Source organism: Podarcis pityusensis (genome assembly GCF_964106645.2).
Source record: "Podarcis pityusensis genome assembly, chromosome: 14".
NCBI classification, from domain to species: Eukaryota; Metazoa; Chordata; class Lepidosauria; order Squamata; family Lacertidae; genus Podarcis; species Podarcis pityusensis.
Window position 1 is genome coordinate 5,650,095 of NC_138039.1, and position 23,740 is coordinate 5,673,834.

The 23,740-nt window shown below is 43.5% G+C and overlaps 2 protein-coding genes across 6 annotated transcripts in view; both read left to right on the forward strand.

The window, feature by feature from the left end:
• The first annotated feature begins 1,240 nt into the window (after positions 1-1,240).
• ZFAND2A (zinc finger AN1-type containing 2A) lies at positions 1,241-8,542 on the forward strand. 4 transcript variants are annotated; one of them, XR_013979517.1, is made up of 7 exons: positions 1,241-1,393; positions 2,604-2,700; positions 3,713-3,807; positions 4,043-4,174; positions 5,804-5,955; positions 6,774-6,970; positions 8,388-8,542. XR_013979517.1 is itself a non-coding variant. In XM_080981418.1 (7 exons), the coding sequence occupies exons 2-7, from the start codon at positions 2,646-2,648 to the stop codon at positions 8,404-8,406; spliced, it is 522 nt and encodes a 173-aa protein (XP_080837544.1). In that variant the 5' UTR covers positions 1,241-1,393; positions 2,604-2,645; the 3' UTR covers positions 8,407-8,542. The 4 variants fall into 4 exon arrangements, 3 of the variants coding, with proteins under 3 accessions (XP_080837544.1, XP_080837546.1, XP_080837545.1); XM_080981418.1 differs by having other exon boundaries at positions 6,902-6,970; XM_080981419.1 differs by having other exon boundaries at positions 1,271-1,393; positions 2,554-2,700; positions 6,902-6,970.
• A 2,242-nt stretch (positions 8,543-10,784) lies between these two features.
• The window catches only part of CHLSN (cholesin), a 144,186-nt gene continuing 131,230 nt past the window's right edge, over positions 10,785-23,740 (forward strand). The window contains exons 1-2 of one of the 2 annotated variants that reach the window (XM_080981290.1): positions 10,785-10,941; positions 14,417-14,576. In XM_080981290.1, the coding sequence (XP_080837416.1) occupies positions 14,418-14,576 (159 nt within the window). In that variant the 5' untranslated portion in view covers positions 10,785-10,941; position 14,417. The remainder of the gene's footprint in view (positions 10,942-14,416; positions 14,577-23,740) is intronic. The other variant, XM_080981291.1, reaches the window with a different exon arrangement.

Genomic DNA, 23,740 nt, shown 5'->3' on the forward strand with positions numbered 1-23,740 from the left:
CTAAGGTGCTACTGGACAATTATTATTATTTTTAAAAATATATTTCTCCTTCATCTTAAGCTGTTTATAAAGAAGACATTGAACAAAACAGGCCCATGGCAACTCTATGGTGTGGCATTCCAGTCGTCCCTTTTTCCAGGATGATGAGGAATCGTTACTGGGTTTGGTCACTCAACCAGCTACAGATCCAAAAGTTACCTCATCCAACCTACATTTTACCAGCTTCTCCACCAAAACACCATGGGGAAACTTTGTATAGTTGCACACTTTACGCAGAAGGCGGCCCTTGCACCCTGAGATCAATAGGATTTACTTCCAAGTAGGTGCGCATGTGTGCAAAAGGCATGGATGGGATCAGTGCCGGATTTATGTATACTGTTGTTGTTGTTTAGTAGTTTAGTCGTGTCCGACTCTTCGTGACCCCATGGACCAGAGCATGCCAGGCACTCCTGTCTTCCACTGCCTCCCGCAGTTTGGTCAAACTCATGTTGGCCGCTTTGAGAACACTGTCAAACCATCTCGTCCTCTGTCGTCCCCTTCTCCTTGTGCCCTCCATCTTTCCCAACATCAGGGTCTTTCCAATACTTTCCAATATAGCTAAACAAGCTATAGCTTAGGGCCCCTCTTTCTTGGGGCCCCCAAAAAATTAAAAAGGAAAAAAACCCGGATGCACATTTCCAAAATATAAGATAAAACACAAATAACATAACACCTAAATACAGCAACAGTGTTTTGTGTTGTGTAGGCTCCTATGATGTAAGCAATGGGCCCCCAATCATTTTAAGTTAGAGCTTAATAATTATTTCACTATTAATATATTTCTTCTTAATTGTATTCCAGCTCAACAATTACTTTGATAAAATACATATTTTGTTATGTGCAAATGGCTTTGGATACCTATTAGGTCTATAAATTACCATATAGCATGTATTCAACACAAAAAACAGCGACAATTTGTTGTTGACAAAGGACAGCTGGACATAGAAAGGGCCCCATGACCTTCAGCAGCTTAGGGCCTCATCAAACCTCAATCCGGCCCTGGATAGGATGCCCAACCACGTCACGCGGATTCCCTAACTCGCGTGGAGGGCTTGAGAAAGCAAGGCTGACTCAGCGCAATTCCCCCATCACTGCCACGCCGCCCGCGGACAATCAACACTTTCGTGATTCAGCAGAAACCAGGCGGGACGAGCGACGTCTCGATTGGTCGGGTGGTGCAGTGACGTCAAAGCCGGCTACTTCGGATTGGGGAACCGGGAAGCGGAAGAAGCGAAGCATGATTCAGCATATAGAATCCACCTACATAAAGCTCTGCAGAAGTCGAAACTTAACAACTCTTTTGGAACTTCACTAGAAACCAGAGAAATATAGAGTTTGGGGCATCAGGGAAACGGTAAGTAAAGTGCTGCCGTTGGTCTGTCAGCTGATTTACCCTTTAACTCTTCCTTTATTTTTAAAGAATCTGTTCGTTTCTTCATTCTTCTGTACTGCTGTCATTCTGTGCCTTAAATTATACGAGGCGGGAAGGAGGGATTTTTTTATCGGTAGGTGAAAAAAATATTCCCATTTCCATGCAGTATCTTAAAACAGCTGGGGTGAAAAGGTGCTTTGCTTTGGATTGTACCAGTCCTTTTTTCCTCTCAGAAATATAAATACTATACAAATCATTGTTAATGCTGTCTTGCTATTAACTGGTTTGTCTAACTTCCTTCTCCAACCCTCTGAAACGGCATAGGCTTAGGAACTGCTCCCTCTGTGCTTATGATGATCTCCACCCCTGCCTCTTCAGATACATTTTATTAAATGTTAATAACTATAAAACAGATTACAGAGAAAATATTTTTATTTTTATTTAGGGGGGAAATAAGCTGTCACAATTGCCAATAAGGAAATGTAAGATACAGCTATACATGACTTTTTGAGTCAATGCAGTTGTACCTCGGGTCAAGTACTTAATTCGTTCTGGAGGTCCGTACTTAACCTGAAACTGTTCTTAATCTAAAGTACCACTTTAGCTAATGGGGCCTCCCACTGCTACCGTGCTGCCAGAGCCCGATTTGTTCTCATCCTGAAGCAAAGTTCTTAACCCGAGGTACTATTTCTGGGTTAGCGGAGTCTGTAACCTGAAGCATATGTAACCTGAAGCGTATGTAACCCAAGGTACCACTGTATTCCACTTTTTCTTCTGTGTTTTGTGCCTCCCTCGGCACCTGTAATTCAACCCTTTAGATATTGGTGTCTTTGTTCAGCTGGGTGAGAAACTGGTTTTCTCTGATAAAAGTGTCCCAAATGTCAATTAGGCAGTTCTCAAGGGTAAAACGTTCAGCTTGCTTGAAATGCATCCAGGCCGCGGCTGATTGGACGCTTGCTCACACCTCTAGCTCCTTATTCCTATGGAATTAAAAGGCACTTCTAACAACGCTACTATGCACCTTGTTTACTTAGATATCATTTAGCCTTGCAAGCATGTCCATAGTGATTTGTCTGAATAGAAGACCCTGGTCATTTGTGGCTCGGAAGATAAACACCTGACTTTATATTGCCTATTTTCAGGCTTCTTGGAAAACCTGATGCATTTAATCCAGTAGAACCTCCTCTTACAGGTAACAAAGAACTCTTTAAGAAAAGCGGGCTGCTTCCTAGAAATGGAATTTCCAGATTTGGGGAAACACTGCTCTGAGAAGACCTGCAAGCAGCTAGGTAAGAAACTCCTCAGGGGGTTGTTGATGCTGTGTTTGGACCTTTCCGTAAGGGTAGAGTGCCATGGTATCAGGCAGACAACCAGAGCAGGAAGGAGCGGCTACAGAGATATAAAGAGCATGTAATAAATGAGGAGTCTGTATCAGGGATGGGAAAGCTGTGGCCTTCCTGGAGTAAAGCTCCCATTGTTGCTCCCCATTGTCTACGGTGAGAGGAAGTGGGAGCCCAAGAACATTTGGAGGGGCAGCAAAGTCCCCAGCCTTGGCTTATTTCTCCCCCACTTTTCCAACTTGCCAAGATGGCTTGCATTGCAAAAAAGCAAACTATATTGCTTGCTTACAGCGTTTCTATACTGCCAATAACCAATGCCTTTCTGGGCAGTTTACAATAAAACTGGCCACAACAGGTGCTTCAGGGCTTGGATAATCCAGTTTAGAGCTCCTCACGTGGTGGAATGGGAAGAACAAAGGCTTGATAACCCTTCCTCCCAGGGGGAGGTGGAGTGACCTAGCTAAGCCTGGCAGAACAGCTTACTCTATGCCCTTAACCCCTTCATGCATTAATTAGACTTGAGTATGTTGGTTATAGGGACATGGGTGGCACTGTGGGTTAAACCACAGAGCCTAGGACTTGCCTATCAGAAGGTCGGCAGTTCGAATCCCCACAACAGGGTGAGCTCCCGTTGCTCGGTCCCTGTTCCTGCCAGCCTAGCAGTTCAAAAGCACGTCGAAGTGCAAGTAGATAAATAGGTACCGCTCCAGCGGGAGGGTAAACGGTGTTTCCGTGCGCTGCTCTGGTTCGCCAGAAGCGGCTTAGTCATGGTGGCCACATGACCTGGAAGCTGTACGCCGGCTCCCTCGGCCAATAAAGCGAGATGAGCGCCGCAACCCCAGAGTCGGGCACGACTGGACCTAATGGTCAGGGGTCCCTTTACCTTTTATGTTGGTTATATGTGACTCCTCATTCCACATTTTCCTTGAACTAGGTGTGTTTTCTCTTTTTTTCCTTGTAGACTTTCTACCTCTGAAATGCGATGCATGCGGTGAGGTCTTCTGCAAAGACCACTTTGCGTATAACCGGCACAAGTGTTCCTGTGCATACCAGAAGGTAATGTAAACTGCAGAAAGGGTGAAACGACTAGTGTGTGTGACATGAAGAACAGCGCTGCAAAACTGAATAGCTGGCATTTTTTGAAAAGAAGTAGCTGTAGATAACAACACACGTGCTGTTCGTAGGACCAAAGCAGGGATGGGTTTGTGCATGATGGAATGCAGACTTTGCACCTTAACACACCTGAGTTCTGCAGCCGTATTTCCTCGCTAATATCCAGTTGCTTTTTCAGGATGTGCAAGTTCCAGTCTGTCCTCTCTGTAACACTCCCATCCCAGTAAAGAAGGGAGAGGTGCCGGATGCTGCTGTTAGTGCCCACATGGACAGAGACTGCAAACGTGATTCTGCCCAGCAGAAGCAAAAGGTTAGGACCTTTTCCCAGAGCTATACTGGATGTACACAGCAGTTCAAGATGAGGTCCCTGCTCTGTATCCCGTTTATCTTTAATCAGGAGATGCTCAAACACTTTCCTAGCTGGCAACCCAACTTTGGAGAGGACACAGATTTCCAAAGTTCCTCTTTGAAGGCCCCTAAGAATTTCAAAGAAAACAGCTATATTTAAGTTGTTTCATAAAAGTTATACTGTAAGCTCTTCACTGGATCAAGAGTGCTTTTGGCTGGCTGGGAAGTGTTCTTAATTGCGATACCTCTCGTTTGCCTGACTATTATTGTTTATTAATTTTGTATACTACCCTTCGTCCGTAGATCTCAGGGTGGTTCAATACATAAAATTATAATATAAAAAACACAAAATACCTATAATAAAAACAACAGCAACAACAAAAAATAATCCCTCTCCCAGAAACACATGTTAAAGGCCATAGGTTATTTAATCAGCCAAAGGCCTTATTGAAGGAAAACATCTTGGTTGTCGAACGTAATCTGTTCCGAAAGCCCTTTTGGCTTCTGAAATGTTTGACAACCGAAGCACGGCTTCTGATTGGTTGCAAGAGCTTCTTGCACTGTATTCTAACTTGTATTTTAATCAACTGTTTGGTTGTGTTTTTAATGTTTTTACTCTATTTATATTTGGGGTTAGCCGCCCTGAGCCCGGTCTTGGCTGGGGAGGGCGGGGTATAAATAAAAATTTATTATTATTCAAGCGGAAGCCACATCGGACGTTCGGCTTCCGAAAAATGTTTGAAAACCGGAGCATTTACTTCCGGGTTTTTGGCGTTCGGGAGCCGAAATGTTCCAAAACGGAGCCGAGGTTTGACTGTATAATGAAGACGTCACACGAACCTCCCTGAGGAGAGTATTCCACAAATAGGGAAGCACTGCAGAAAAGGCCCGTTTTTGTGTTGTCATCCTCCAGCCCTCTCATGGAGGAGGCGCATGAAGAAGGGCCTCAGAGGATGATCATTGGGACCAGATAGGTTCATATTGGGAGAGTCGGTCCTTGAGGTATCGTGGTCCTGAACCATTTAAATATCTATAGGTCAAAATCAGCACTTTGAATTGGGTCTGGAAACTTAATTGGCAGCCAGTGCGGTCAGGCTAGGAATGGTGTAATATTTTCAAGCTGTCGTCTTCTGGTGAGCAACCTAACCCCCAAATTCTACATTAGCTGTGATTTGTATGAGGAGAGACATACAAATTAAGGTATTGTGGTCCTGAGCCTTTTGGTGTGTGTGCAAACCTCCTTTTTATGTGGCTGGAATGTAGCTTACGTAAAGGTAAAAGTTGCATCCCTTGACCTGCCCACCACTGAGTGTGTGGCTCCTGGAAGCCTGCCCTCAAGGGAATGTGGCCCTGGAGCTGAAAAAGGTTCCCTTCCATTGCACTACAGGGAAGCCAGATTCTCTTATTGGATTTAGTCTTAGCAACACAGTCCTAGACCAGTTCACCCAAGTCCCTCTTAGCTAAATGGAGTTTGCTCCCAGGTGAGCATGCCATGGGATTGCAACCATTAAAATGGTAGGCAGTTGTGGAATCTTTGTGGGACGGTCAACTTTCCTGGTCCAGTTGTAACCTGACTTCCTTCTTAATCTAGATCTTCACAAACAAGTGCTTCCAGCCAGGCTGCAAAAAGAGGGAGATGATGAAGCTGGTTTGCGACCAGTGTCAGGGGAACTTCTGTCTGAAACACCGACATCCTCTGGACCATGCCTGCAAAGGACAAGCCCGGGCCATTTCCAAAGCTGGGTAAGGCTAGAACCAGGGGTGTTGGGGGAGGGGTTCCACCCTGGGTGTCACCTGACAGGGGCAAAAAAATAGTGGGTGGCACTCACTGCGGGGCCTACAGCACACCTGAGCCACGCGTCTCGGGCACCCACAGGCTCCGAGCTGTCCGCCCGCTGCCTCCCTTCCAGCTGTAGGTTGGCTGAGGCCCCACGGCGCACCCCATCCCTATGGGTGCCATGCACCCTGTGCCGTCCCTATGGGTGGTTCACCCTGCCCCTATGGGCGCACCGCCCTAGGCGCCTGAGAGGCTTCCTCCGCTGCTGGCTAGAACTTCTCTGCTGGCTCAAGAAGCTGCCTGCAGAAAATATTAAATGTTTTAAATCCTCTTGAGGGTTTTAAAGCCAGTGTAGCCTTGTGAACTTCTGAGGCCTTCTGCAAGCCAGCTCCCATGCATACATCATTTTATTTGTATGCTGTCTTGCCAAAGGCTTGCATAAGTCTAATCTGATCAATAGACAGCAGTGTGGACTTAGACCTTAAAACCTGTACAGTGGACCCTCGAGATACGAATGTAATTCGTTCCAGGGGTCCGTACATACCCCGAAATTCCGCAAGTAGAGGTGCCGCTTCTGCGCACGTGCGTGGTGTGATAGAGCGCTTCTGCGCATGTGCGCGTGGCAAAACCCGGAAGAATACACTTCTGGGTTTGCCGCGTTTGCAACCTGAAAGTTACGTTACCCGAAGGTAATGTAATCTGCAGGTCCACTGTATTGGTCTTTCTGAATGATGTCAGCTTTTCCCCCTTCTTCTCCTGTGGCAAAATGTCCTGTCCCCCGCAGGCAAAGAGACCATTGCCTTGTGCAGTGAGGCTTCCTCTGAATGATGGAAGGGGTGATCCTGCACAAACCCAGAAGTGGCACAGCTGGCAGGTGCATGCAGAAAGCTGAGTGTGGCGGTTTCCTTGCAGATGTGCTGCTCTGATGAGATCGCTGGAATCAAACAAGATGTCTCTCAACCACCGGGTTCTGCAGAACAGGTAAATAACAACAGAGTAGCCCCAGCCACTCTGGGCGGCTTCCATCAAAGTATTTAAAACACACACAAAAGAAAACCTCAAACATTAAAAACCTCCCTGAACAGGACTACCTTCAGGTGTCTTCTAAAAGTCATGTTTATTTCCTTGACATCTGATGGGAGGGCGTTCCACAAGGTGGGCACCACTACTAAGAAGGCCCTCTGCCTGGTTCCCTGTAACCTCACTTCTTGCAGGGAGGGAACTGCCAGAAGGCCCTTGGAGCTGGACCTCAGTGTCTGGGCTGAATGATGGGGGTGGAGGTGCTTCTTCAGGTATACTGGGCTGAAGCCGTCAGCACTAACACTCTGAATTGGGCTTGGAAATGTACTGGGAGCCAGTGTAGATCTTTTAGGACCGGTGTTATACGGCCCTGGCAGCCACTCCCATTCACCAGTCTGGCAGCCACATTCTGGATTAAATGGGGCTGGCGTGCTTCTCCAAAGTCTGTTGAACCTAATAACTAGAGCAGAATCTCACCTGACACGTACCACAGAAGTGGGCAGACCCAGACTTGTAGCATCAACTTCATTTTGCACTTGGACTTTTGAGGGCCACTAGCTATATGGCTTGGGCCGAGGCTACCTGAAAGAGTGTATCTTAGTGGGAGAACGTATGCCTACTAGTCCCAGAGCTGGTGTGCTGAGTGGATCTTGCCTGGGAAGCAAGGCCGAGAGCTTAAAACCTCTTTTCTCGCCAGGTCTGCTTGGGGCTATGCAGTGCAAAAAAATAGCTTTTAAGCACTCAGCCTTGCTTCTTGGCAAGGCCCACTCAGTACACTGGCTTTGGGAGTGTACAGGATGCTTTCGCGAGACAATCCAACTTCCCGCGAGATCTTGTTGAGAGCATCCCAACCGTGCCTATGTATAAAGAAATACTGCAAATTAGAAGTACAGGTGAAACTCGAAAAATTCGAATATCGTGGAAAAGTTCATTTATTTCAGTAATTCAACTTAAAAAGTGAAACTAATATATGAGATCGACTCATGACATGCAAAGCGAGATGTGCTTCTACTTCTCAGAGGTCCACTCTTGCTCGATTTGCAATCCTTGTTTTGCTGATTTCCTTGAATATTCTAATTTTCTGAGATTGTTAATTTGGGGTTTTCATCAGCTGTACGCCATGATCATAATAATTATAACAAAGAAAGGCTTGACATATCTTGCTTGGCATGTCATGAGTCGATCTCATATATTCGTTTCACCTGTTAAGTTGAATTACTGAAATCAATGAACTTTTCCACGATATTCTAATTTTTCGAGTTTCACTTGTACGTAAGATGTGGGCGTACTACAAAGGTAGAGACATGTCTTCTGAGAAATGGGTGGTTCTTCGTTAGCTGCAGCTTGTTGCTAACTAATTGCTTGTTGTTTTTTTCAGCTGCAAAGCAAAAAGCTGACGTTTTCACAGTCTGGGTCCCAATCTGCCTTGTCCTGTTGACTGCTGTACAGATTTAGCTCTTAAAACTTCTGCGTATTTTCTATATTACTTTTATATGTCTATTTCTTCAATAAAAACTGATGTCTTTACAAATAGAGGTGCTTCTCTGGTAGTTCAGTCAATGGAAAACCTGAAACCAAGTCCTATACTTGTTGGATAAATCTCCCAAGAAGCAAGGAGGAGATTTGTTGCATTGCCCCAAGTTTAATGGCTTGCAAGTACGATGCCTTGAGCCATCCAGCTTTTGCCAATCTGGTGGCCTTCATATGTTTTGGCATCCAGTTCCCATCAGTGCCAGCCAGCGTGGCCAACAGTTAGGGATGGTGAAAGCTGCAGTCCAAAATACCTAGAGGTACCAGTTTGGCAAAAGCTGCTTTGATAAATGAAGCCAAGTCCTGTGTTCATCCTTCTCTTCTTCCCTGCCATGCCCCACCCCAAATCCCTCCTCACTAGAGAGGAGGAAGACCTTTCCAAAAACGAAATACTAAAATGATCCTACCCATAAAATGCTTCATTTCCCCCCTCTTTGTTAGAGGGAAATTTTATTTATTTCATAAAATTTATACCCCGTTTGATTGTAAGAACAAATGAACCTCAAAGCAGGTTGCAAAAAAGATAAAACAATAAATCACCGATAAGAAAAATGAGCAATTTAGAACTTTCAAAAAGTAAAAATAACAATCAACTAAAAACGTCAAAACTTGCACCGGCTTTCTCTAAACATTAGCTCTGGCTTGTCTAAACAATATTTTTAGCACGTGCCAAAAGGGGTACAGTGAAAGCGGCTGCCAGAGTTCAATAGTGTTATCAAGAACATGGAGGCCTAAATTTTTCAAATGTGAGATTATGGCTTTAAAGTTGGGCAGTGTCCCTGCGAAACCTGGTGTCTGTGGAAGTCTTGGATGCAATATCAGATCCAGCCACAGGGTGTCACAGCTGAGAGGTTTGTTGTGTACTCTGTCAAGTCTTATTCCTGCCTTTAAAAGGAAGGAATGTAATTTTGTGCGTCTTGTAAATATTCCAGCAGATGCATTTCTTTCGAGAGCAAAATGTGGAAATGATCCCTCTGACAGCTGACCAAAGGGAGTCATGGCTCTTCCTCTGTACTGGTCACCATATTCTTGTCCCACTAATAATACCTCAATGATTTCTTAATCATTGAGAGACAGTGTAATGTAGTGGTTAAAGTGTCGGACTAGGGACACCAGGGTTCAAATCTCCACTCGGCCATGAAGGTCACTGGGTGGCCTTGGAAGCCAGTCACTGCCTCTCAGCCCAGCCTACCTCACAGGGATGACAGCTTCTGGGAGCCACGGGTGAGAGCCAAGTGCAGGATAGGAACCAAAGGTGGACAAACTACCCCAGAAGGAGCATGATGTACCAGAGGGGATGTACCCATCCCCTATAAATAAGAATCACTCAATTTCACTCAAATATAATAGGGAAAACACATTAGTCCCTGACCTGCAGAATCACATTTAGGGCAGAAAATGCTTATTTTCCCTGCTGCTCTATAATACTAGTTAGTATTAAGAACAGACTGACAACACCTCACTCCCCACTATTGTTTTACTGTATTTTTAAATCTATTGCAAGCCACCTTGATAGCTCTAGTTCATGGGTAGGCAAACTAAGGCCCGAGGGCTGGATCCGGCCCAATCGTCTTAACTCCGGCCTGCGGACGGTCCGGGAATCAGCGTGTTTTTACATGAGTAGAATGTGTCCTTTTTTAAAAAAATGCATCCCTGAGTTGTTTGTGGGGCATAGGAATTCGTTCATATATTTTTTTCAAAATATAGTCCGGCCCACCACAAGGTCTGAGGGACAGTGGACCGGCCCCCTTGCTGAAAAAGTTTGCTGACCCCTGTGCTTGACTGATCACTGTGGCAGAATACCACAAAGTTAATGCTTTCACTGAAAACAATTGCACTGGCTCCCAAAATTTGCTGGGCTACTTTAAAAAATTTTATTTTTAAAGCGGCTACTAAACTGAATAAACAATCACAATCATAATCTACTTCTCCCTGGGTGTGGTCTGAATTGGAGCCTGCCCCAGTTTTGCGCATCTCCCTGTGGCGTGGTAGTGCGCTGAACCAGCCAGAGAGAAAGCCACGTGAATGCAACGGCGAACGCAGACGTCACGCGCACTAGACGAGGCGGCGGGGTAACGGGTGGGGCGGGAGGAGAAGAGCGACGGCCTTTGAGCCCAATAGGAAGGGAGAAACCCAGGGCTCGCGCATTCTTCACGTGCTTGCTCCAAGCCCCGCCCCGCCTCCCCCCCCCCGGGCGCGACGGAGAAGGAGGGCCTGGGTTCCGCAGCATTCGATTTTGATTAGCTCCGCTACTTGATTGAAACCCGGAGGGTCCAATGCGAGCGAGCGCGTGGCCTCCGGGCACCCAATGGGAGCGCCGGGGCGGTCTGAGGCGCTGGGTTGAAACGTGCGCGAGGAAGCGCGTGAGCGGCCGCAGCTGAGGAGGCGGGCTTGAGAGTGAGGTGGGTGGCGTGAGAGGGAGGCGGCCGCCTCTGAGGGGACCGGGGCGGGTGTGGGTGTCGCGGTCTAGGGTTCCTGTGGGGAAGAGGAAGGTCCCTACCCCACCCCGACCAGAAGGGCGCCGGCGAGGGGGTGGCGCGCAACACGTGCCTGTGTGAGGGAAGGACTCTGCCCCCTCGCTGCCCTGCTCACTTTCCTCACGAGCACCTTCCTTTCCCTCCCCCAACCGGCCTCACAACAGACCTGTGAGGTAGGCCAGGCTGAGAAAGAGGGTGGCTGGCCGCCGACTCTCAACCCCCACCCCCCAGTTTAGCCTCACAACAGACGTGACATAGGTAGGCCAGACTGAGGAAAAAACATTGAAAACGTTCACTGTACAGTTTTGCGTGAATTACGTTTAGGTATTGCCCTTGCCGTAACGGGTGGCGCTGTGGGTTAAACCACAGAGCCTAGGGCTTGCCGATCAGAAGGTCAGCAGTTCGAATCCCTGCGATGCGGTGAGCTCCTGTTGCTCGGTCCCTGCTCCTGCCAACCTAGCAGTTCGAAAGCACAAAGTGCAAGTAGATAAATAGGTACCACTCCGGCGGGAAGGTAAACGGCGTTTCCGTGCGCTGCTCTGGTTCGCCAGAAGCGGCTTAGTCCTGCTGGCCACATGACCCGGAAGCTGTACGCCGGCTCCCCTTGGCCAATAAAGCGAGATGAGCGCCGCAACCCCAGAGTCGGTCACGACTGGACCTAACGGTCAGGGGTCCCTTTACCTTTACCTATTGCCCTTGCCAGCATCTGACAAAGCTGTTTTTCACCCATGAAAGCTTATATTGTAATAAATTTATTGTAAACTCTCACTTTTTCTTACCACAGGGTAATGTAGTTGCTCCTCTTGAGGTGGTTACTCAGGCCACCTGAGGAGTACCGAGGCCTTGCAGAGGTTAAGACCTATTTAATTGTAAACATTTCTATATGGCCAAAGAAAAAGGAATAAGGGTGGGAAACAAAATAATCACTTAAATTACATCACTAGGAGCAAAGCTTGTAAGTCAATCATCAAATGAATACGCAATCAACTTTACTGGATCACACATCAGTGAACGCCTGAGAGAACAAATGTGTTTTAAGCTGGTGTTTAAAATCCAGTACTTTCAAGTGCCTGTTTAAATACTTGCTGAACGTGAAAAACAAAAGAGGTACCCCATGTTCTCTTAGTTTGGTAAATTAACCATGGTACACATAACACCTGCCAACTCAGGGTAGCCATAGGTGCATATGGTGACATAGATCCTAATCCATGAAAGCTTAAACTACAATAAATCTGTTAGTCTTTGTAGTAGAGTAGTCTATGTGGTACCCTCGAGATGTGAACTGCAACTCACATCAGCCCCAGCCATCATAGTCAGTGGTCAGGGGTGATGTGAGTTGTCCAGAATATCTAGAGATCAGGTTGGCTGAACCTGTTTTTAGGTGTCCAAAATAATGTTTCCCAGATGTAGCCTGTACTTGTTGAATCAGAAACAAAAGAGTCTTATGTCACCTTGAAATACTGCTGTAAGCATTCACAGACTAGAGTCCATCAAATGTTGCAGATTGAGGCAGCTAATCTTCTGGAGGATTTAATGAATGCACATCCCTACTTTAGAAGGGGAGGGGGTGCTATGCAACATTTCACAGAGGAAAATAGAAACACCTCAAGGAGCAGCTATGTTAAAATGGCCACAACAAAAACAATGGGACAGCCTTTTGTCTCAAAGATTACATGTTCTATTCTGCCTCTCTGTGTCAGAAAATATTTGCTTTTTAATTAATGCTGTATCCTGACAAGATATATGACTTTTCATGAGGTGGATTATATTTCCAATGAAGGTTGGAGCCTATTGTCTGCAAAAGTGACTGATCACAGTATCCGTTATAGTCAAAAGCAGATAGGGCATTTCCTTGAAATGTTCTAGGTTGTTTCTAGAATCAAGTAGGATACCTTTTGATTTAAAACACCTGTTACTGCTAGGCCGCATATAGGTTTCTAGGATTTATGTTCTGTACACTTTTGCAAGAGGCTTGAAATTAATTCAGGCAGAGGATATTTTGTCTAAAACCCAAATGTCTATATATTTGTCCACATTATCTAGTGTAGTGTGCTGTCTTCAGAGTACTACTCTCTGCCATCTGTTCTTGTGGAGCAAAGGAACAACAAACTAATCTAGATGCCTCTAGCAATTGCGCTGTATACCACATTATAGGGGAAATTAATCCCCAGCTCACACGCAATTTGCCTGGAGGACAATTAATTCCTGTTTTCAAATGCGGTGATTAATCAGTTGTATGGAAGTAAAGTCTGTCCACCAAATCTTTCCAAGAGAATTTTTAATAGCTCTCTTATGCAATCCTACCCCCATTAGAGTTGCCAGATTAATTACAGAACTAGGCTTTCGTAGTTACAGTAAGGGGGGGGGGGAGATGGGTGGAGCCTAGAAGACAGGGAGTTTGGCACCCTGTTGTATTTTTAGCTAGGAACCAACTCTTCCCTTTTTTCTTGTAGTTCCTGTAGGACTGTGAAAAAGTGAACATACTTGTATGTTGATCATTGCAACTATGGACGCAGCGTGGCCATATATTGAGTGATACAGGCTGAGAGAACCAGTATATATTTTTTCTGGAGTTAAATATAATATTCATACAGCGTGATAGTATATTTAGCTCATGCAGATATAAGAATGCAGTTCAGGTTGTAATTTGGTAATCCATGTACTTAACTATGTAATGCACTTATTAATAGTTGAGATGATGTATAAAAAGTCAAAACAAAAAGTTGTACATTTATTTACTTAACAGTAGTTTTTATACTAAAAGATGACTTGCCCACCACTACCAGGTTGCAGGGGAGTGTTAGTTGTGTTCTATGATACTCGCTTAATGCTTGGATAATGCTAATGACCAGTCTGAGCTGAGTATTTGGCCTAGGCCCTAGAACAGGCATAGGCAACCTTGGGCCTCCAGATGTTTTGGGACTACAACTCCCAAGATCCCTAGCTAACAGGACTAGTGGCCAGGGATGATGAGAATTGTAGTCCGAAAACATCTGGTGGGCCGAGGTTGCCTATGCCTGCCCTAGAAGAACCCAGCTCAACACACAGGGCTTCCATGATGCAGCCTCAAGGGTTCCACATCAGATGAGACAATGGAGAAAGAGTTCCCCTAAACCAGCCTTTCTCAACCTGTGGGTCCCCAGATGATGTTGAACTACAACTCCCATCACCCCTAGCTAGCAAGGCCAGAGCTCAGGGATGATGGGAGTTATAGTACAACAACATCTGGGGAAACGCAGGACACTTTAAAACTACTTGCTTTCAGGACAGGAGCTTTGTGAAAAACATTTGTATGTCTTGCTAAATTTTCAATAAATAAAGCATTGATGGTGGTTCTTATGTACAATGAAATGACACATAGATTCTTTAACAAAAAATGCACATTTCAATTGTTTGTTAGAATGGCAAAGAAAAGAAAAGCTGCCGACGTGAAGACAGAAAAGAAAAAGGAAGAAATGAAGCATCACTTGGCAGAAAAGAAAAAGGAAAAACTGAAGCATCTCATATCAGAAAAGGAGCAACAGGTCGATGAACCTAAGTTGAAAAAACAGAATCTGGAGGTGAGTGAACAAGTATGAGTTTGTTGAACTTGCATATTTTCATATTTGCAGGAGAAGATACACATCTTGACACTGGAAAATATTTGCAAAATGATAACTTTATTGGGATAAGTGCCATGCAAAGCATGCTATCAGTTCTGGAAATAAAAGGATTTGCATCAACACACAGATTCTGAGTGAGGGTGCATATAGTAAAATATACATGTGGGCAATGTTACTTAAGTTCTACAGTGTGTATGAACACATTTCTCATAAGTGTAAATAAAATGTTACATGTGGCATGCTTGAAATCTGAGGGAAGTTGGGAGTCTGTTGCCATTTGCTGTCCAGACACTATTGGAACAGTTAACACTTGAAGAAAATGGGTGGAAGATGGTTGACTCTCCTCAAGTGTTTTCTGCACTGTCTATAATAAAGTTATTTATATTCACCTTTTCAGCTACAAATTTTGCTGTTTTTGTTCACTGAGTGATTTGGTGATGTCTCAGAAAGGAAAAGTGGAAGGAATACTCTTACCACACATCAGATGGTATAGTGCACATCTGTTTACCTAAAATAAAATGTGTATGCATTAAAAATGTAAGATGTGAAGCAGCCCTAAGATGCTGCCATTTGTTCCACAATCTGTCCCTTGTTATCAGGACCTGACTACCCATCCCAATGTTCCTGCTGAGACGAGAGGAAATTCTTTATATACCCCCTACTTCCCAGCTCTGTAGGCTGTGTCATTTGCTAAACAGAAGAGGCCAAGAGGTTGCTTGATATTGGCATGTTGTTTACAGCAAGGTTTATGCTGTGTAGTAGTAGCAGTTTAGAAAACTGCCAATATATTACAACTAGAGTATAAGATTAGTTAGAGAGAATGGTGGTTATATAGCTGAAATTCTTGGTTGTCATTGAGGAAACGAGGTTTGCTCTTTGGTTTCTATAAATGATGTTTTTGATTGATTGGCAAAAAGTCAACATTACTATTTAATTTTAAAGTTGGGAAATGCATTGCTATATGGTTCATTTTTGATGGGGAAAGATGTTTCACTGATTCATTAGGTTGCTGCATATAGCTGTGATTTACACAGCTTTTCTGTCCTCACATTTCCAATCTCCAAAGTGTAAAATGCAAATTTCTAATTGATTTTGGTGCAGAGCTGTTTAAAAGCAAGCTGAAATATTTCGTAAGTGAAGAAGTTCAATATTATGTTGACCATACTTTTAATGAAATTTGTTCCAACAAAAATTTTGCTCAAATAAGACTAGTACATTTGCCTGTAAGACATGTTGACCTTTCAGAGCAATCTTTCTTTATTGATTTTTCATCTATTCATTTCCTTCCTTTTACATTAAATAGCAACAAGCAACTTAAGTACTTTGCTAAGCATTAGTATGAATGGCTTTAGAGGCCACATTGGGTTGAGGTAAATAATGATCCCGATCTTGTAACAATGCTTAAGAGATAAGGAGTTGGTTGTGGGGCCATGTGTTCCCTTCCACCTTGAGCACAATTTCTCCTGCCTTTTCCTTGCTAGCCTGAACTGTGATTGTTACATCAACACTGCCACTGACTAGCTGAAAGCAAGTTAACCAAAGTTTGCTAATCAGTTGCAAATTCTGACTAAAAGGGAACCTTAGTTGCTGATAACAGAGTTAAAATATGTCTGTTATAGGTAGTTGGAGAGGGCATGCTTGTATACCCTCACACAAAACTAATATTTCATGCAATTGTAGAGAAATATCAGCCATGTCTCATTTTTAAAAAGCACAGTAAGAGGCACTTAAGTGTTGTGGTAGGAGTTATAATTGCTGCCAGTCTCATCCCTTATTGAGTCAGATTACAGAAAAAAAAATTGATGGTTGACTGCAGTTTGTTATTAAAAGGTTTGCATTATTTTTCATCAACAGAAGTTGATCTACCAAACATAATTGCATTGCATAAAGATGTGTCTTGATTTGCAGCACCAGCATGGCAGTTGCTTTCATAAAAAGTTGGCCATTTGTGGAGTTATAATTACTTCTTTTATCTCTAAACATGAATTCTAATGGGAGCCTTGTCAGATACAAGCAGCTGGAGCCTTTGGCTTCAGTACAACCATAACCCGGAGAATTTGTGTTATATTCATATTGTTTGACCTTTACACAGGCCCTGATGCCATTGACTATGATAAATGTTTGTGGGATTTGGCCATATTTGTGTAACTACTACTGCTTGGCAGGGTTGAGGGGCGTTGATGGCTAATAGCTCATCACCTCTGTAAGACTTCCCCAGAGGAGAAGGCTCCCTTTTTGTCCCCCTCTCTGAGATCTAGCAACACGTTTGTTTCTTCAGAACTGCTGAACTACTCTATGCTGGGTTGTGCTTGAGGCATCTCTAGCTGCATTTGGTACAGAATCCAGTGGTTGCCTACTTCATGATAGGGTTGTAGGGCTGTGCATTAAATCACCATACCTTTGAATACCAGTTTTGAAATAACATTCTGATGAGTGTTTTAACAAGGCAATATGCCATTGAACAATAGGTGGACACTCAACAGCTTCCCAGGGGGTAGCTCAGCTGAACAGATAGTTTACAGATACTTTGCAGATAATTTGCAGGCAGGGTGTCTCCAGCTTTGTTTGTTCTCTCTCTCCTAACAGAGAAGAAACGATGATAAGCCTTCCCACAAACCAGCAAACTATTTCATCTTCACCAGTATCTTTCCACTTAGAGCTCAGCTAATTATGCAGAGCCTGCTAATAATCCATCAGGAACTCCGCCCCCCCCCCCCACAGCTGGACAGAGATCTACTGGCAAAGTAAAGAAAGAACAAAGAACCCCATGAAAGTGTGAGCAAAGGATATTTTTGTATAAAGTATTCACTATTCATTTTTTAAAATGTTTGAATTGCTATGACACTGTTCAGGAGAGGCCTACATAATGGGGGATCTGGGCATGGGCGAGCTGCTCAGGTGGAGAGATCAGCTACATCTGTCTTGTTTCCAGTCATTGATGTGAAGCTTTTCTTTTCTTTTTAATATAAAAAAAGACAGCTTCCGAAAATGAAATTTCAATAAAGAATATGGAAGGGTGGGGCTTCTTCCCCCTTTTGTGTCACTTGAAAACAAAAACAAAACAAAGAACTGGAAAGCTCTTCTCCCCCCCCCCCCACACTCACCCCCCTCTGGTGAAAAAAAGAGGGGGAAGAGTTTTTACTTTTATTTTCTGGTGGTGTTTATCTTTGTTGTTCCCTCTAGATAGCTTTCCTCCATGTAAAAAAGGAAGGGTTATTTTTCTTATTTAAAGGGGACTACCTTTTTTCTTGCATGCCCTCCCTCCCTCCCTCCCTTTCATAAAAAGGGAGAGATTGGTGGAATGAGGACTTGGGGGGGGGGCTTCTGTGGGGCGGGGAATGAAGGTGAGAAGATTTAGCTGGATGCATTATGCTGAAATGGGAGGTTGGGTCTTATGTGAGAATGATGGGGAGGGTGTTTTTCAGGTAAGCAGTGAAAGCAAAGGTGTGTCTACTCACAAGCAAGCCCTACTGAATTCAATGGGGCTTACTCCCAGCAAAGTAGGTTTAGTTTAACTCAGTGGGGCTTACTCATGCACAGATTCCACTTAGACCTCTGAGTGGGGAAGCAGATGCAGCTTGACTAGTAAATCACTTAAACTACTCTTAAATAAGTTGAAAATATATTACTGTAAATATATTACAGTTGTACCATGGTCCTCGGAACGGCTTAGCTCCTGAACAAATTGGCTCCAGAATGCCTCAAACCTGGAAGTGTTCCGGTTTGCGAACGTTTTTCGGAAGCCGAATGTCCGACATGGCTTCCGTTTGAGTGCAGGAAGCTCCTGCAGCCAATCAGAAGCCATGCCTTGTTTTTTTAATGGTTTCGGAAGTCGAATGGACTCCCAGAATGGATTAAGTTCAAGAACCAAGGTACCACTGTACATAAAAGTTTATTTAGTATGTTTTTTAAAAATCTACTACTTCTTTACGTTTTAAGGCCCTCCACCGCCCCAGGAAGCCTCGTCAAGGCCCTTGGCTGCTGCAGGGAAGCGTGGCGCACCCTTTGCTGCCACAGAGAGGCCTAGTAAGGCCCTCCACCGCTGCAGATATATATTGTGATATATCGAGATAGTGAGATATTTTGCTGGTGATATATCACTGTAGAGATATAGCATGAAAATCAGATATTGCCCAGATATTGCTCTATAGGGTTGTTTGTATAGCTTGTGATCTAAGAACCCTAAGTGGCTTGGGTGTTGTATATCTCTGTGTCTTCTTAAAACCATTAAAATAATTTGAGAGCATCCTGTTAGCAGTGGCAGAAAAGTTTTATATGGTTTTGTTTTTGTTGTAACTATGTTATCCTCCTTTAGTCTTGATGAAAAGGAAAACAAAAGGCAAATACTTCCAGTAGACATAATTTATATATTGCACTCATTCTATTCAATACCTGAAGTATTCTTACATTCTTCACTAAGATCAAACATTTCTTTTTGTCCACCCACATCTTCCGTGGATTGAATCCTCACCTGTTTGTTCAAATAAATGGAAGAAGCAGATGGGGGAAGCATTGGGGGAAAGAATGGGAATACGTGGGGTTGCTTTATTGGTAATCTTTAAAGGAACTGAGTGAATATTTGGGTTGCAAACCACCATCTTAGTAACCTGCTATTTATCCCATGTTAAATGGCTGTTTGTAGGAGTAAATTCAACTTTCTTAAGACCCTGGAACCATTTGAACACCCTATATGAGGGAACCTGCTTTCTGTGAACAAAACTTAAATTACTCATGGGGGAATCTGGATTAATTTGGTACATAAATTGGCAACACGTTTATTTGTTGTTGCTTTGCTTTGCTATTAATGAAGTATTCTGTCATGACAGCAAATTGAAGAAAATGTACAAAAATGTGTTTGAAATATTTGTATGCATAGATAAGAATGAATAATTTTGCATTCCTTTGAATATTTTTGTAATGGGCTGAACAAATTTCCCAGGAAAGCATATTCACAGCTGGGAAAACAGCTCCTACTTTGAAAATGGTTTTCCCAGGCAAAAAGCTTGCATCTCCAACTGTTTCTGGTATAAACACAATATTTTGTGTACTATTTAGCAGGGTTTCAAAAGGTTAAGAATTCTTCATTGGGCATTAACCAACAGAATGCAGCAGCATCTATATAAATGTTGTGCTGTAGTTTTGGTTTCTTTCTTCAAGCTAAGATCAAAGTATAGGGAGATGGGTTGAGAAATGTAGTTCCCTTTTTGTGCTAGACATGATAGTGCGTTCATTTTTTAAATCCCTGGAAATCAGTCAGTTAAACATTGTCACTTTATATACATGTTTTTATTTATTTAAAACTACTATAGCCCGCGTTTCTCTAGGGAGGGGAAGGTTCAAGATGGCTACAATAAAGATAAAAATACAATGATGCAGTCAGTCAGAATTTAATTACTTAAATTCAAAGGCTATAGCTATATTCATTCATATATTCCAGCTTAAGTGAGGTTTGCATCCAAAAAACAGCCCATTGTATTGTTGACATTGAGAGGAAAAGGCGTTTTGCTGCCAAGTTTTCAAATACATTTTATTGTAACTGGTGATTGAATGCTGCCTTTCAGACATTCAGTGGTTACTCTTGTGAATTATCGTACACTTTATTTACTATTACTATTGTTAACGGAAAAATCTGAGGGCTCCCTTGGACAAAAAGTAAAGACACCAACCAGAGTAAATTGAAGCAAATCAGCAGCCTGTAGGCTTGGTCTTTATTGAAGAAAGACTGTCGCGACAGGGTGCTCCCCTCACTTGCAGGTGAGAGGAAAGACCCAGAAAGATGGTATGTCAGACCTTATAAAAACTTTTGAAATTCCCATCCTCCAGGTCAAGCCCACCCCCAGAAATATCATGCATACATTACAGAAGGGGTTGACATCATGCATACATTACAGAAAGGAGGGGTTGAGGGAGGAGTTGTGGTGGTAACCTGAGTGTCCTGGAGTGTCTTCCAGGAGACAAAGGGGAGTTTGCAGTTTCCTGCCCCCAGAGGGAAGATCTGATTATTGTCCTTTGTTCCAGTCCGTGCTGAATCCACTATCATATGCAAGTTCTTTGTCATTTTGATTGTCTTCTGTCTGGGATTATCAAGGCTGACATAGCAACTGGGCAGGGCTCCTGTGGATGTGCTGGTATGCTGAAGGGATTATGGCTGACCAGAACCAAGCCACCCCCCTTTGATAGTCCTTGTCACATGGAGTAAAATAAAATGGAACAGTGCAAATCCGATGTATGGTTGATTTTCTATGAATTTATAACAGAAATGGGGCGTATGTAGTGTGTGAGTGTGAGTGTGTGTGAAGTTTGTGCAAACAGAATGATTGGGGTGGGGGGTTCCTGCTACACTATCTAAACCCTTAGCAGTAGCCATCGAGTAGTGATATGTTGGGGGTTCTGGATGTCCAAGAAACAGCTATGAGCAAAACTTGTCAAGGTTCTTTCCATTTCTGCTCGGGGTCTGCGGTTCTCATCTACCTTAAATGATCAAAGAATTTAGTTTACAGTTTGAACAAGTAGTCTCATATAGGAAGGTATGTGAAATCTTTTGAATGTCTAAATATAAGACATGTGACATTTAACCAAAAGATTTATTTTAGGAAAGAAAAAGCAACCTAGAATTGGCATAAAAGTTGCATAAGGATATAAAACTGTTCCTTCAGTTGAACAGAAGTTCATTTTTAGAGCAGGACGGAGTGCTTACTTTTCTTAACTGATTTTAATAGTCAAGAGGCTGAAAATCAAGATTCCTGCTTTTGGGAGCCAGGAAGCATGCTAGACTCTTCAGAGCCAAAAGCCCATAGAAACATTAATGGACAAAGGAGGAGCAAATAGCAATCAATCTTGATAGACACACCCAGAGTTAGCCTCAGACCAAGAAGTAGCTCTGGCTCTGCCATATGCAGGAAATCACTGTACAGTCATACCTCGGGTTGAAGTAGCTTCATGTTAAGTATTTTTGGGTTGCGCTCCGTGGCGACTCGGAAGTAATGGAGTGCGTTACTTCCGGGTTTCGCCGCATGCGCAGACGCTCAAAATGACGTCACACGCATGTGTGGAAGCGGCGACATGCGCAATCACGTGTTACCTTCTACTCAGGATGCGAATGGGGCTCCGGAACAGATCCCATTCGCATCCAGAGGTACCGCTGTATGGTGCAGTGGTAAATCCTTAAGTGCAGGCTATGTTAATGACAGTCCCCATAACCATGCCCCCCACAAGACTACAACAAAAGCAATATTTTATCCAGTGCAGACTTTCTTGCTTAGCCCCTCATCCCCTTGCTTAACATCTAGCATGACCACTATTTTGCCTCAGGTTGGTTGGCCAGAATAAAATAATTTTGGTTTTCTAAAAAATAAAAGTGGCAACTTTTACACATACTTGGTAATGTAACCCCTTGGCTTATTTGGTTCGTTTCTCTCTGAAAAAAAGCCTATTTATTTGGTTTGTAGAAGATTGGCAAATAACGTCCCAGGAGATGACGTTATCATCCCTGCTCTATTGCATCACTGCTTATTACAAGACAGAGAAATTGACGGCTCTCTGCCTCCTGCCACGTTGGTCATTTGCTACTTTGTGTCACAGTGACACAAGACTGGAGAGCCAGTCCTGACATTTCATTTTAGGGCAAAGGTTCCATGTCCTGTGCATATGAGGGTTCATGGCAGGAAGAGCTTAAACAACATCAAAGATTGGGAAGCCAGGCAGTCAGCTTTTCTCCTGCCACAGGAGTGTCTTGCACGGATACTGAATTCAGTAAGGAAACCAAGGAGGCTCAAGGATGAAGTGCTATAGAAATTTGCAGGTTATTTATTTCTCTCAGTTGCTTACACATACAAAGTACTGAAGGGGTAAATATATCTTTTTTATATTCCAACTCATGAGATTGGACTACATGACCCTTGGGGTCCCTTCCAACTCAGAGAATGGCAACCAAGATTTATTTATTATTATTTGTTTATTAAATTTATATACTGCCCTTCCCACATATGCATTTAAAAGGTTGTAGAATAATCAGCCAAAGCCTGGGAGAAGAATGTTTTTGCCTGGCGCCTAAAAATATATAATGAAGGTGCCAGGCAAACATTCCTGGGGAGAGCATTCCATAAATGGGGAGCCACTGCAGAAAAAGGCCTGTTCCCGTGTTGCTGGCCTCCAGACCTCACTTGGAGGAGGCATACGAAGAAGGGCCTCAGAGGATGAACAGAGTCCAGGACAGTTTATATGGGGAGAGGCTGTCCTTGAGGTACTGTGGTCCTGAGCCTTTTAAGGCTTTATCGGTCAAAACCAGGACTTTGAATTGGGTCTGGAAGCTAATTGGCAGCCAGTGCAGTTGGGCCAGGATTGGTGTAAAACGATCAAAAGTCTGGAAATCAAGCCTTGTGAGGAACAGTTGAAAGAACTGGGTATGTTCAGCCTGGTAAAAAGGAGACTGAAATGAGATATAATAGCCATCTTTGCATATCTAATGGGCTGTCACATGGAGGATGGAGCAAGCTTTTTTTCTTCTGCTAGGGAGGGTAGACCTGAACCAGTGGATTCAAATTACAAGAAATAAGATTCCAACTTAACATCAGGAAGAACTTTCTGACAGTAAGAGATGTTTAGCAGTGGAATTGACTTCTTCAGAAGGTGGTGGACTCACCTTCCTTAGAGATTTTTAAGCAGAGGTTGGATGGCCATCAATCATGGATGCTTTAGTTGAGATTCCTGCATTGCAGGGGGTTGGACTAGATGATGCTCGTCTCCCTTCCAAGTACACAACTCTATGATCATAATAGCAGAAGTTCCACAAGGCCCACTCTCACATTCTTGGAATATCAGACAATTTTTGATCAGTGACAATATTTTATTGGTCAGTTGATAAGCATGCCAACCCTAGCTGCTTTTAAATCTATTCCTACATTTCTTACAAGGGGAGATCCATTTTAAGAGGGGGAGAGAGATGAATGTATAAGGGATCTGGAAAGGAAAAAGCTATTTTTTACAGTCTTGATAATGAAAACTCCTGTGAAATATGATAGCATCAAAAATAAATGTGACAGTGGTTTAAAAATCTGGGATTTTGAGAAGAAGCATTGTATTGGCACTCCTGAACTATGGTTCATATTATCATCCCAAATACT

Bases quoted from the DNA above. Each gene is read 5' to 3' on its own strand.
- ZFAND2A (XM_080981418.1), top strand. From the start codon at position 2,646: ATGGAATTTCCAGATTTGGGGAAACACTGCTCTGAGAAGACCTGCAAG. The intron at 3,808-4,042 runs GTAATGTAAACT...TTGCTTTTTCAG, and splicing joins GTTCCTGTGCATACCAGAAG to GATGTGCAAGTTCCAGTCTG. The intron at 4,175-5,803 runs GTTAGGACCTTT...TTCTTAATCTAG, and splicing joins CTGCCCAGCAGAAGCAAAAG to ATCTTCACAAACAAGTGCTT.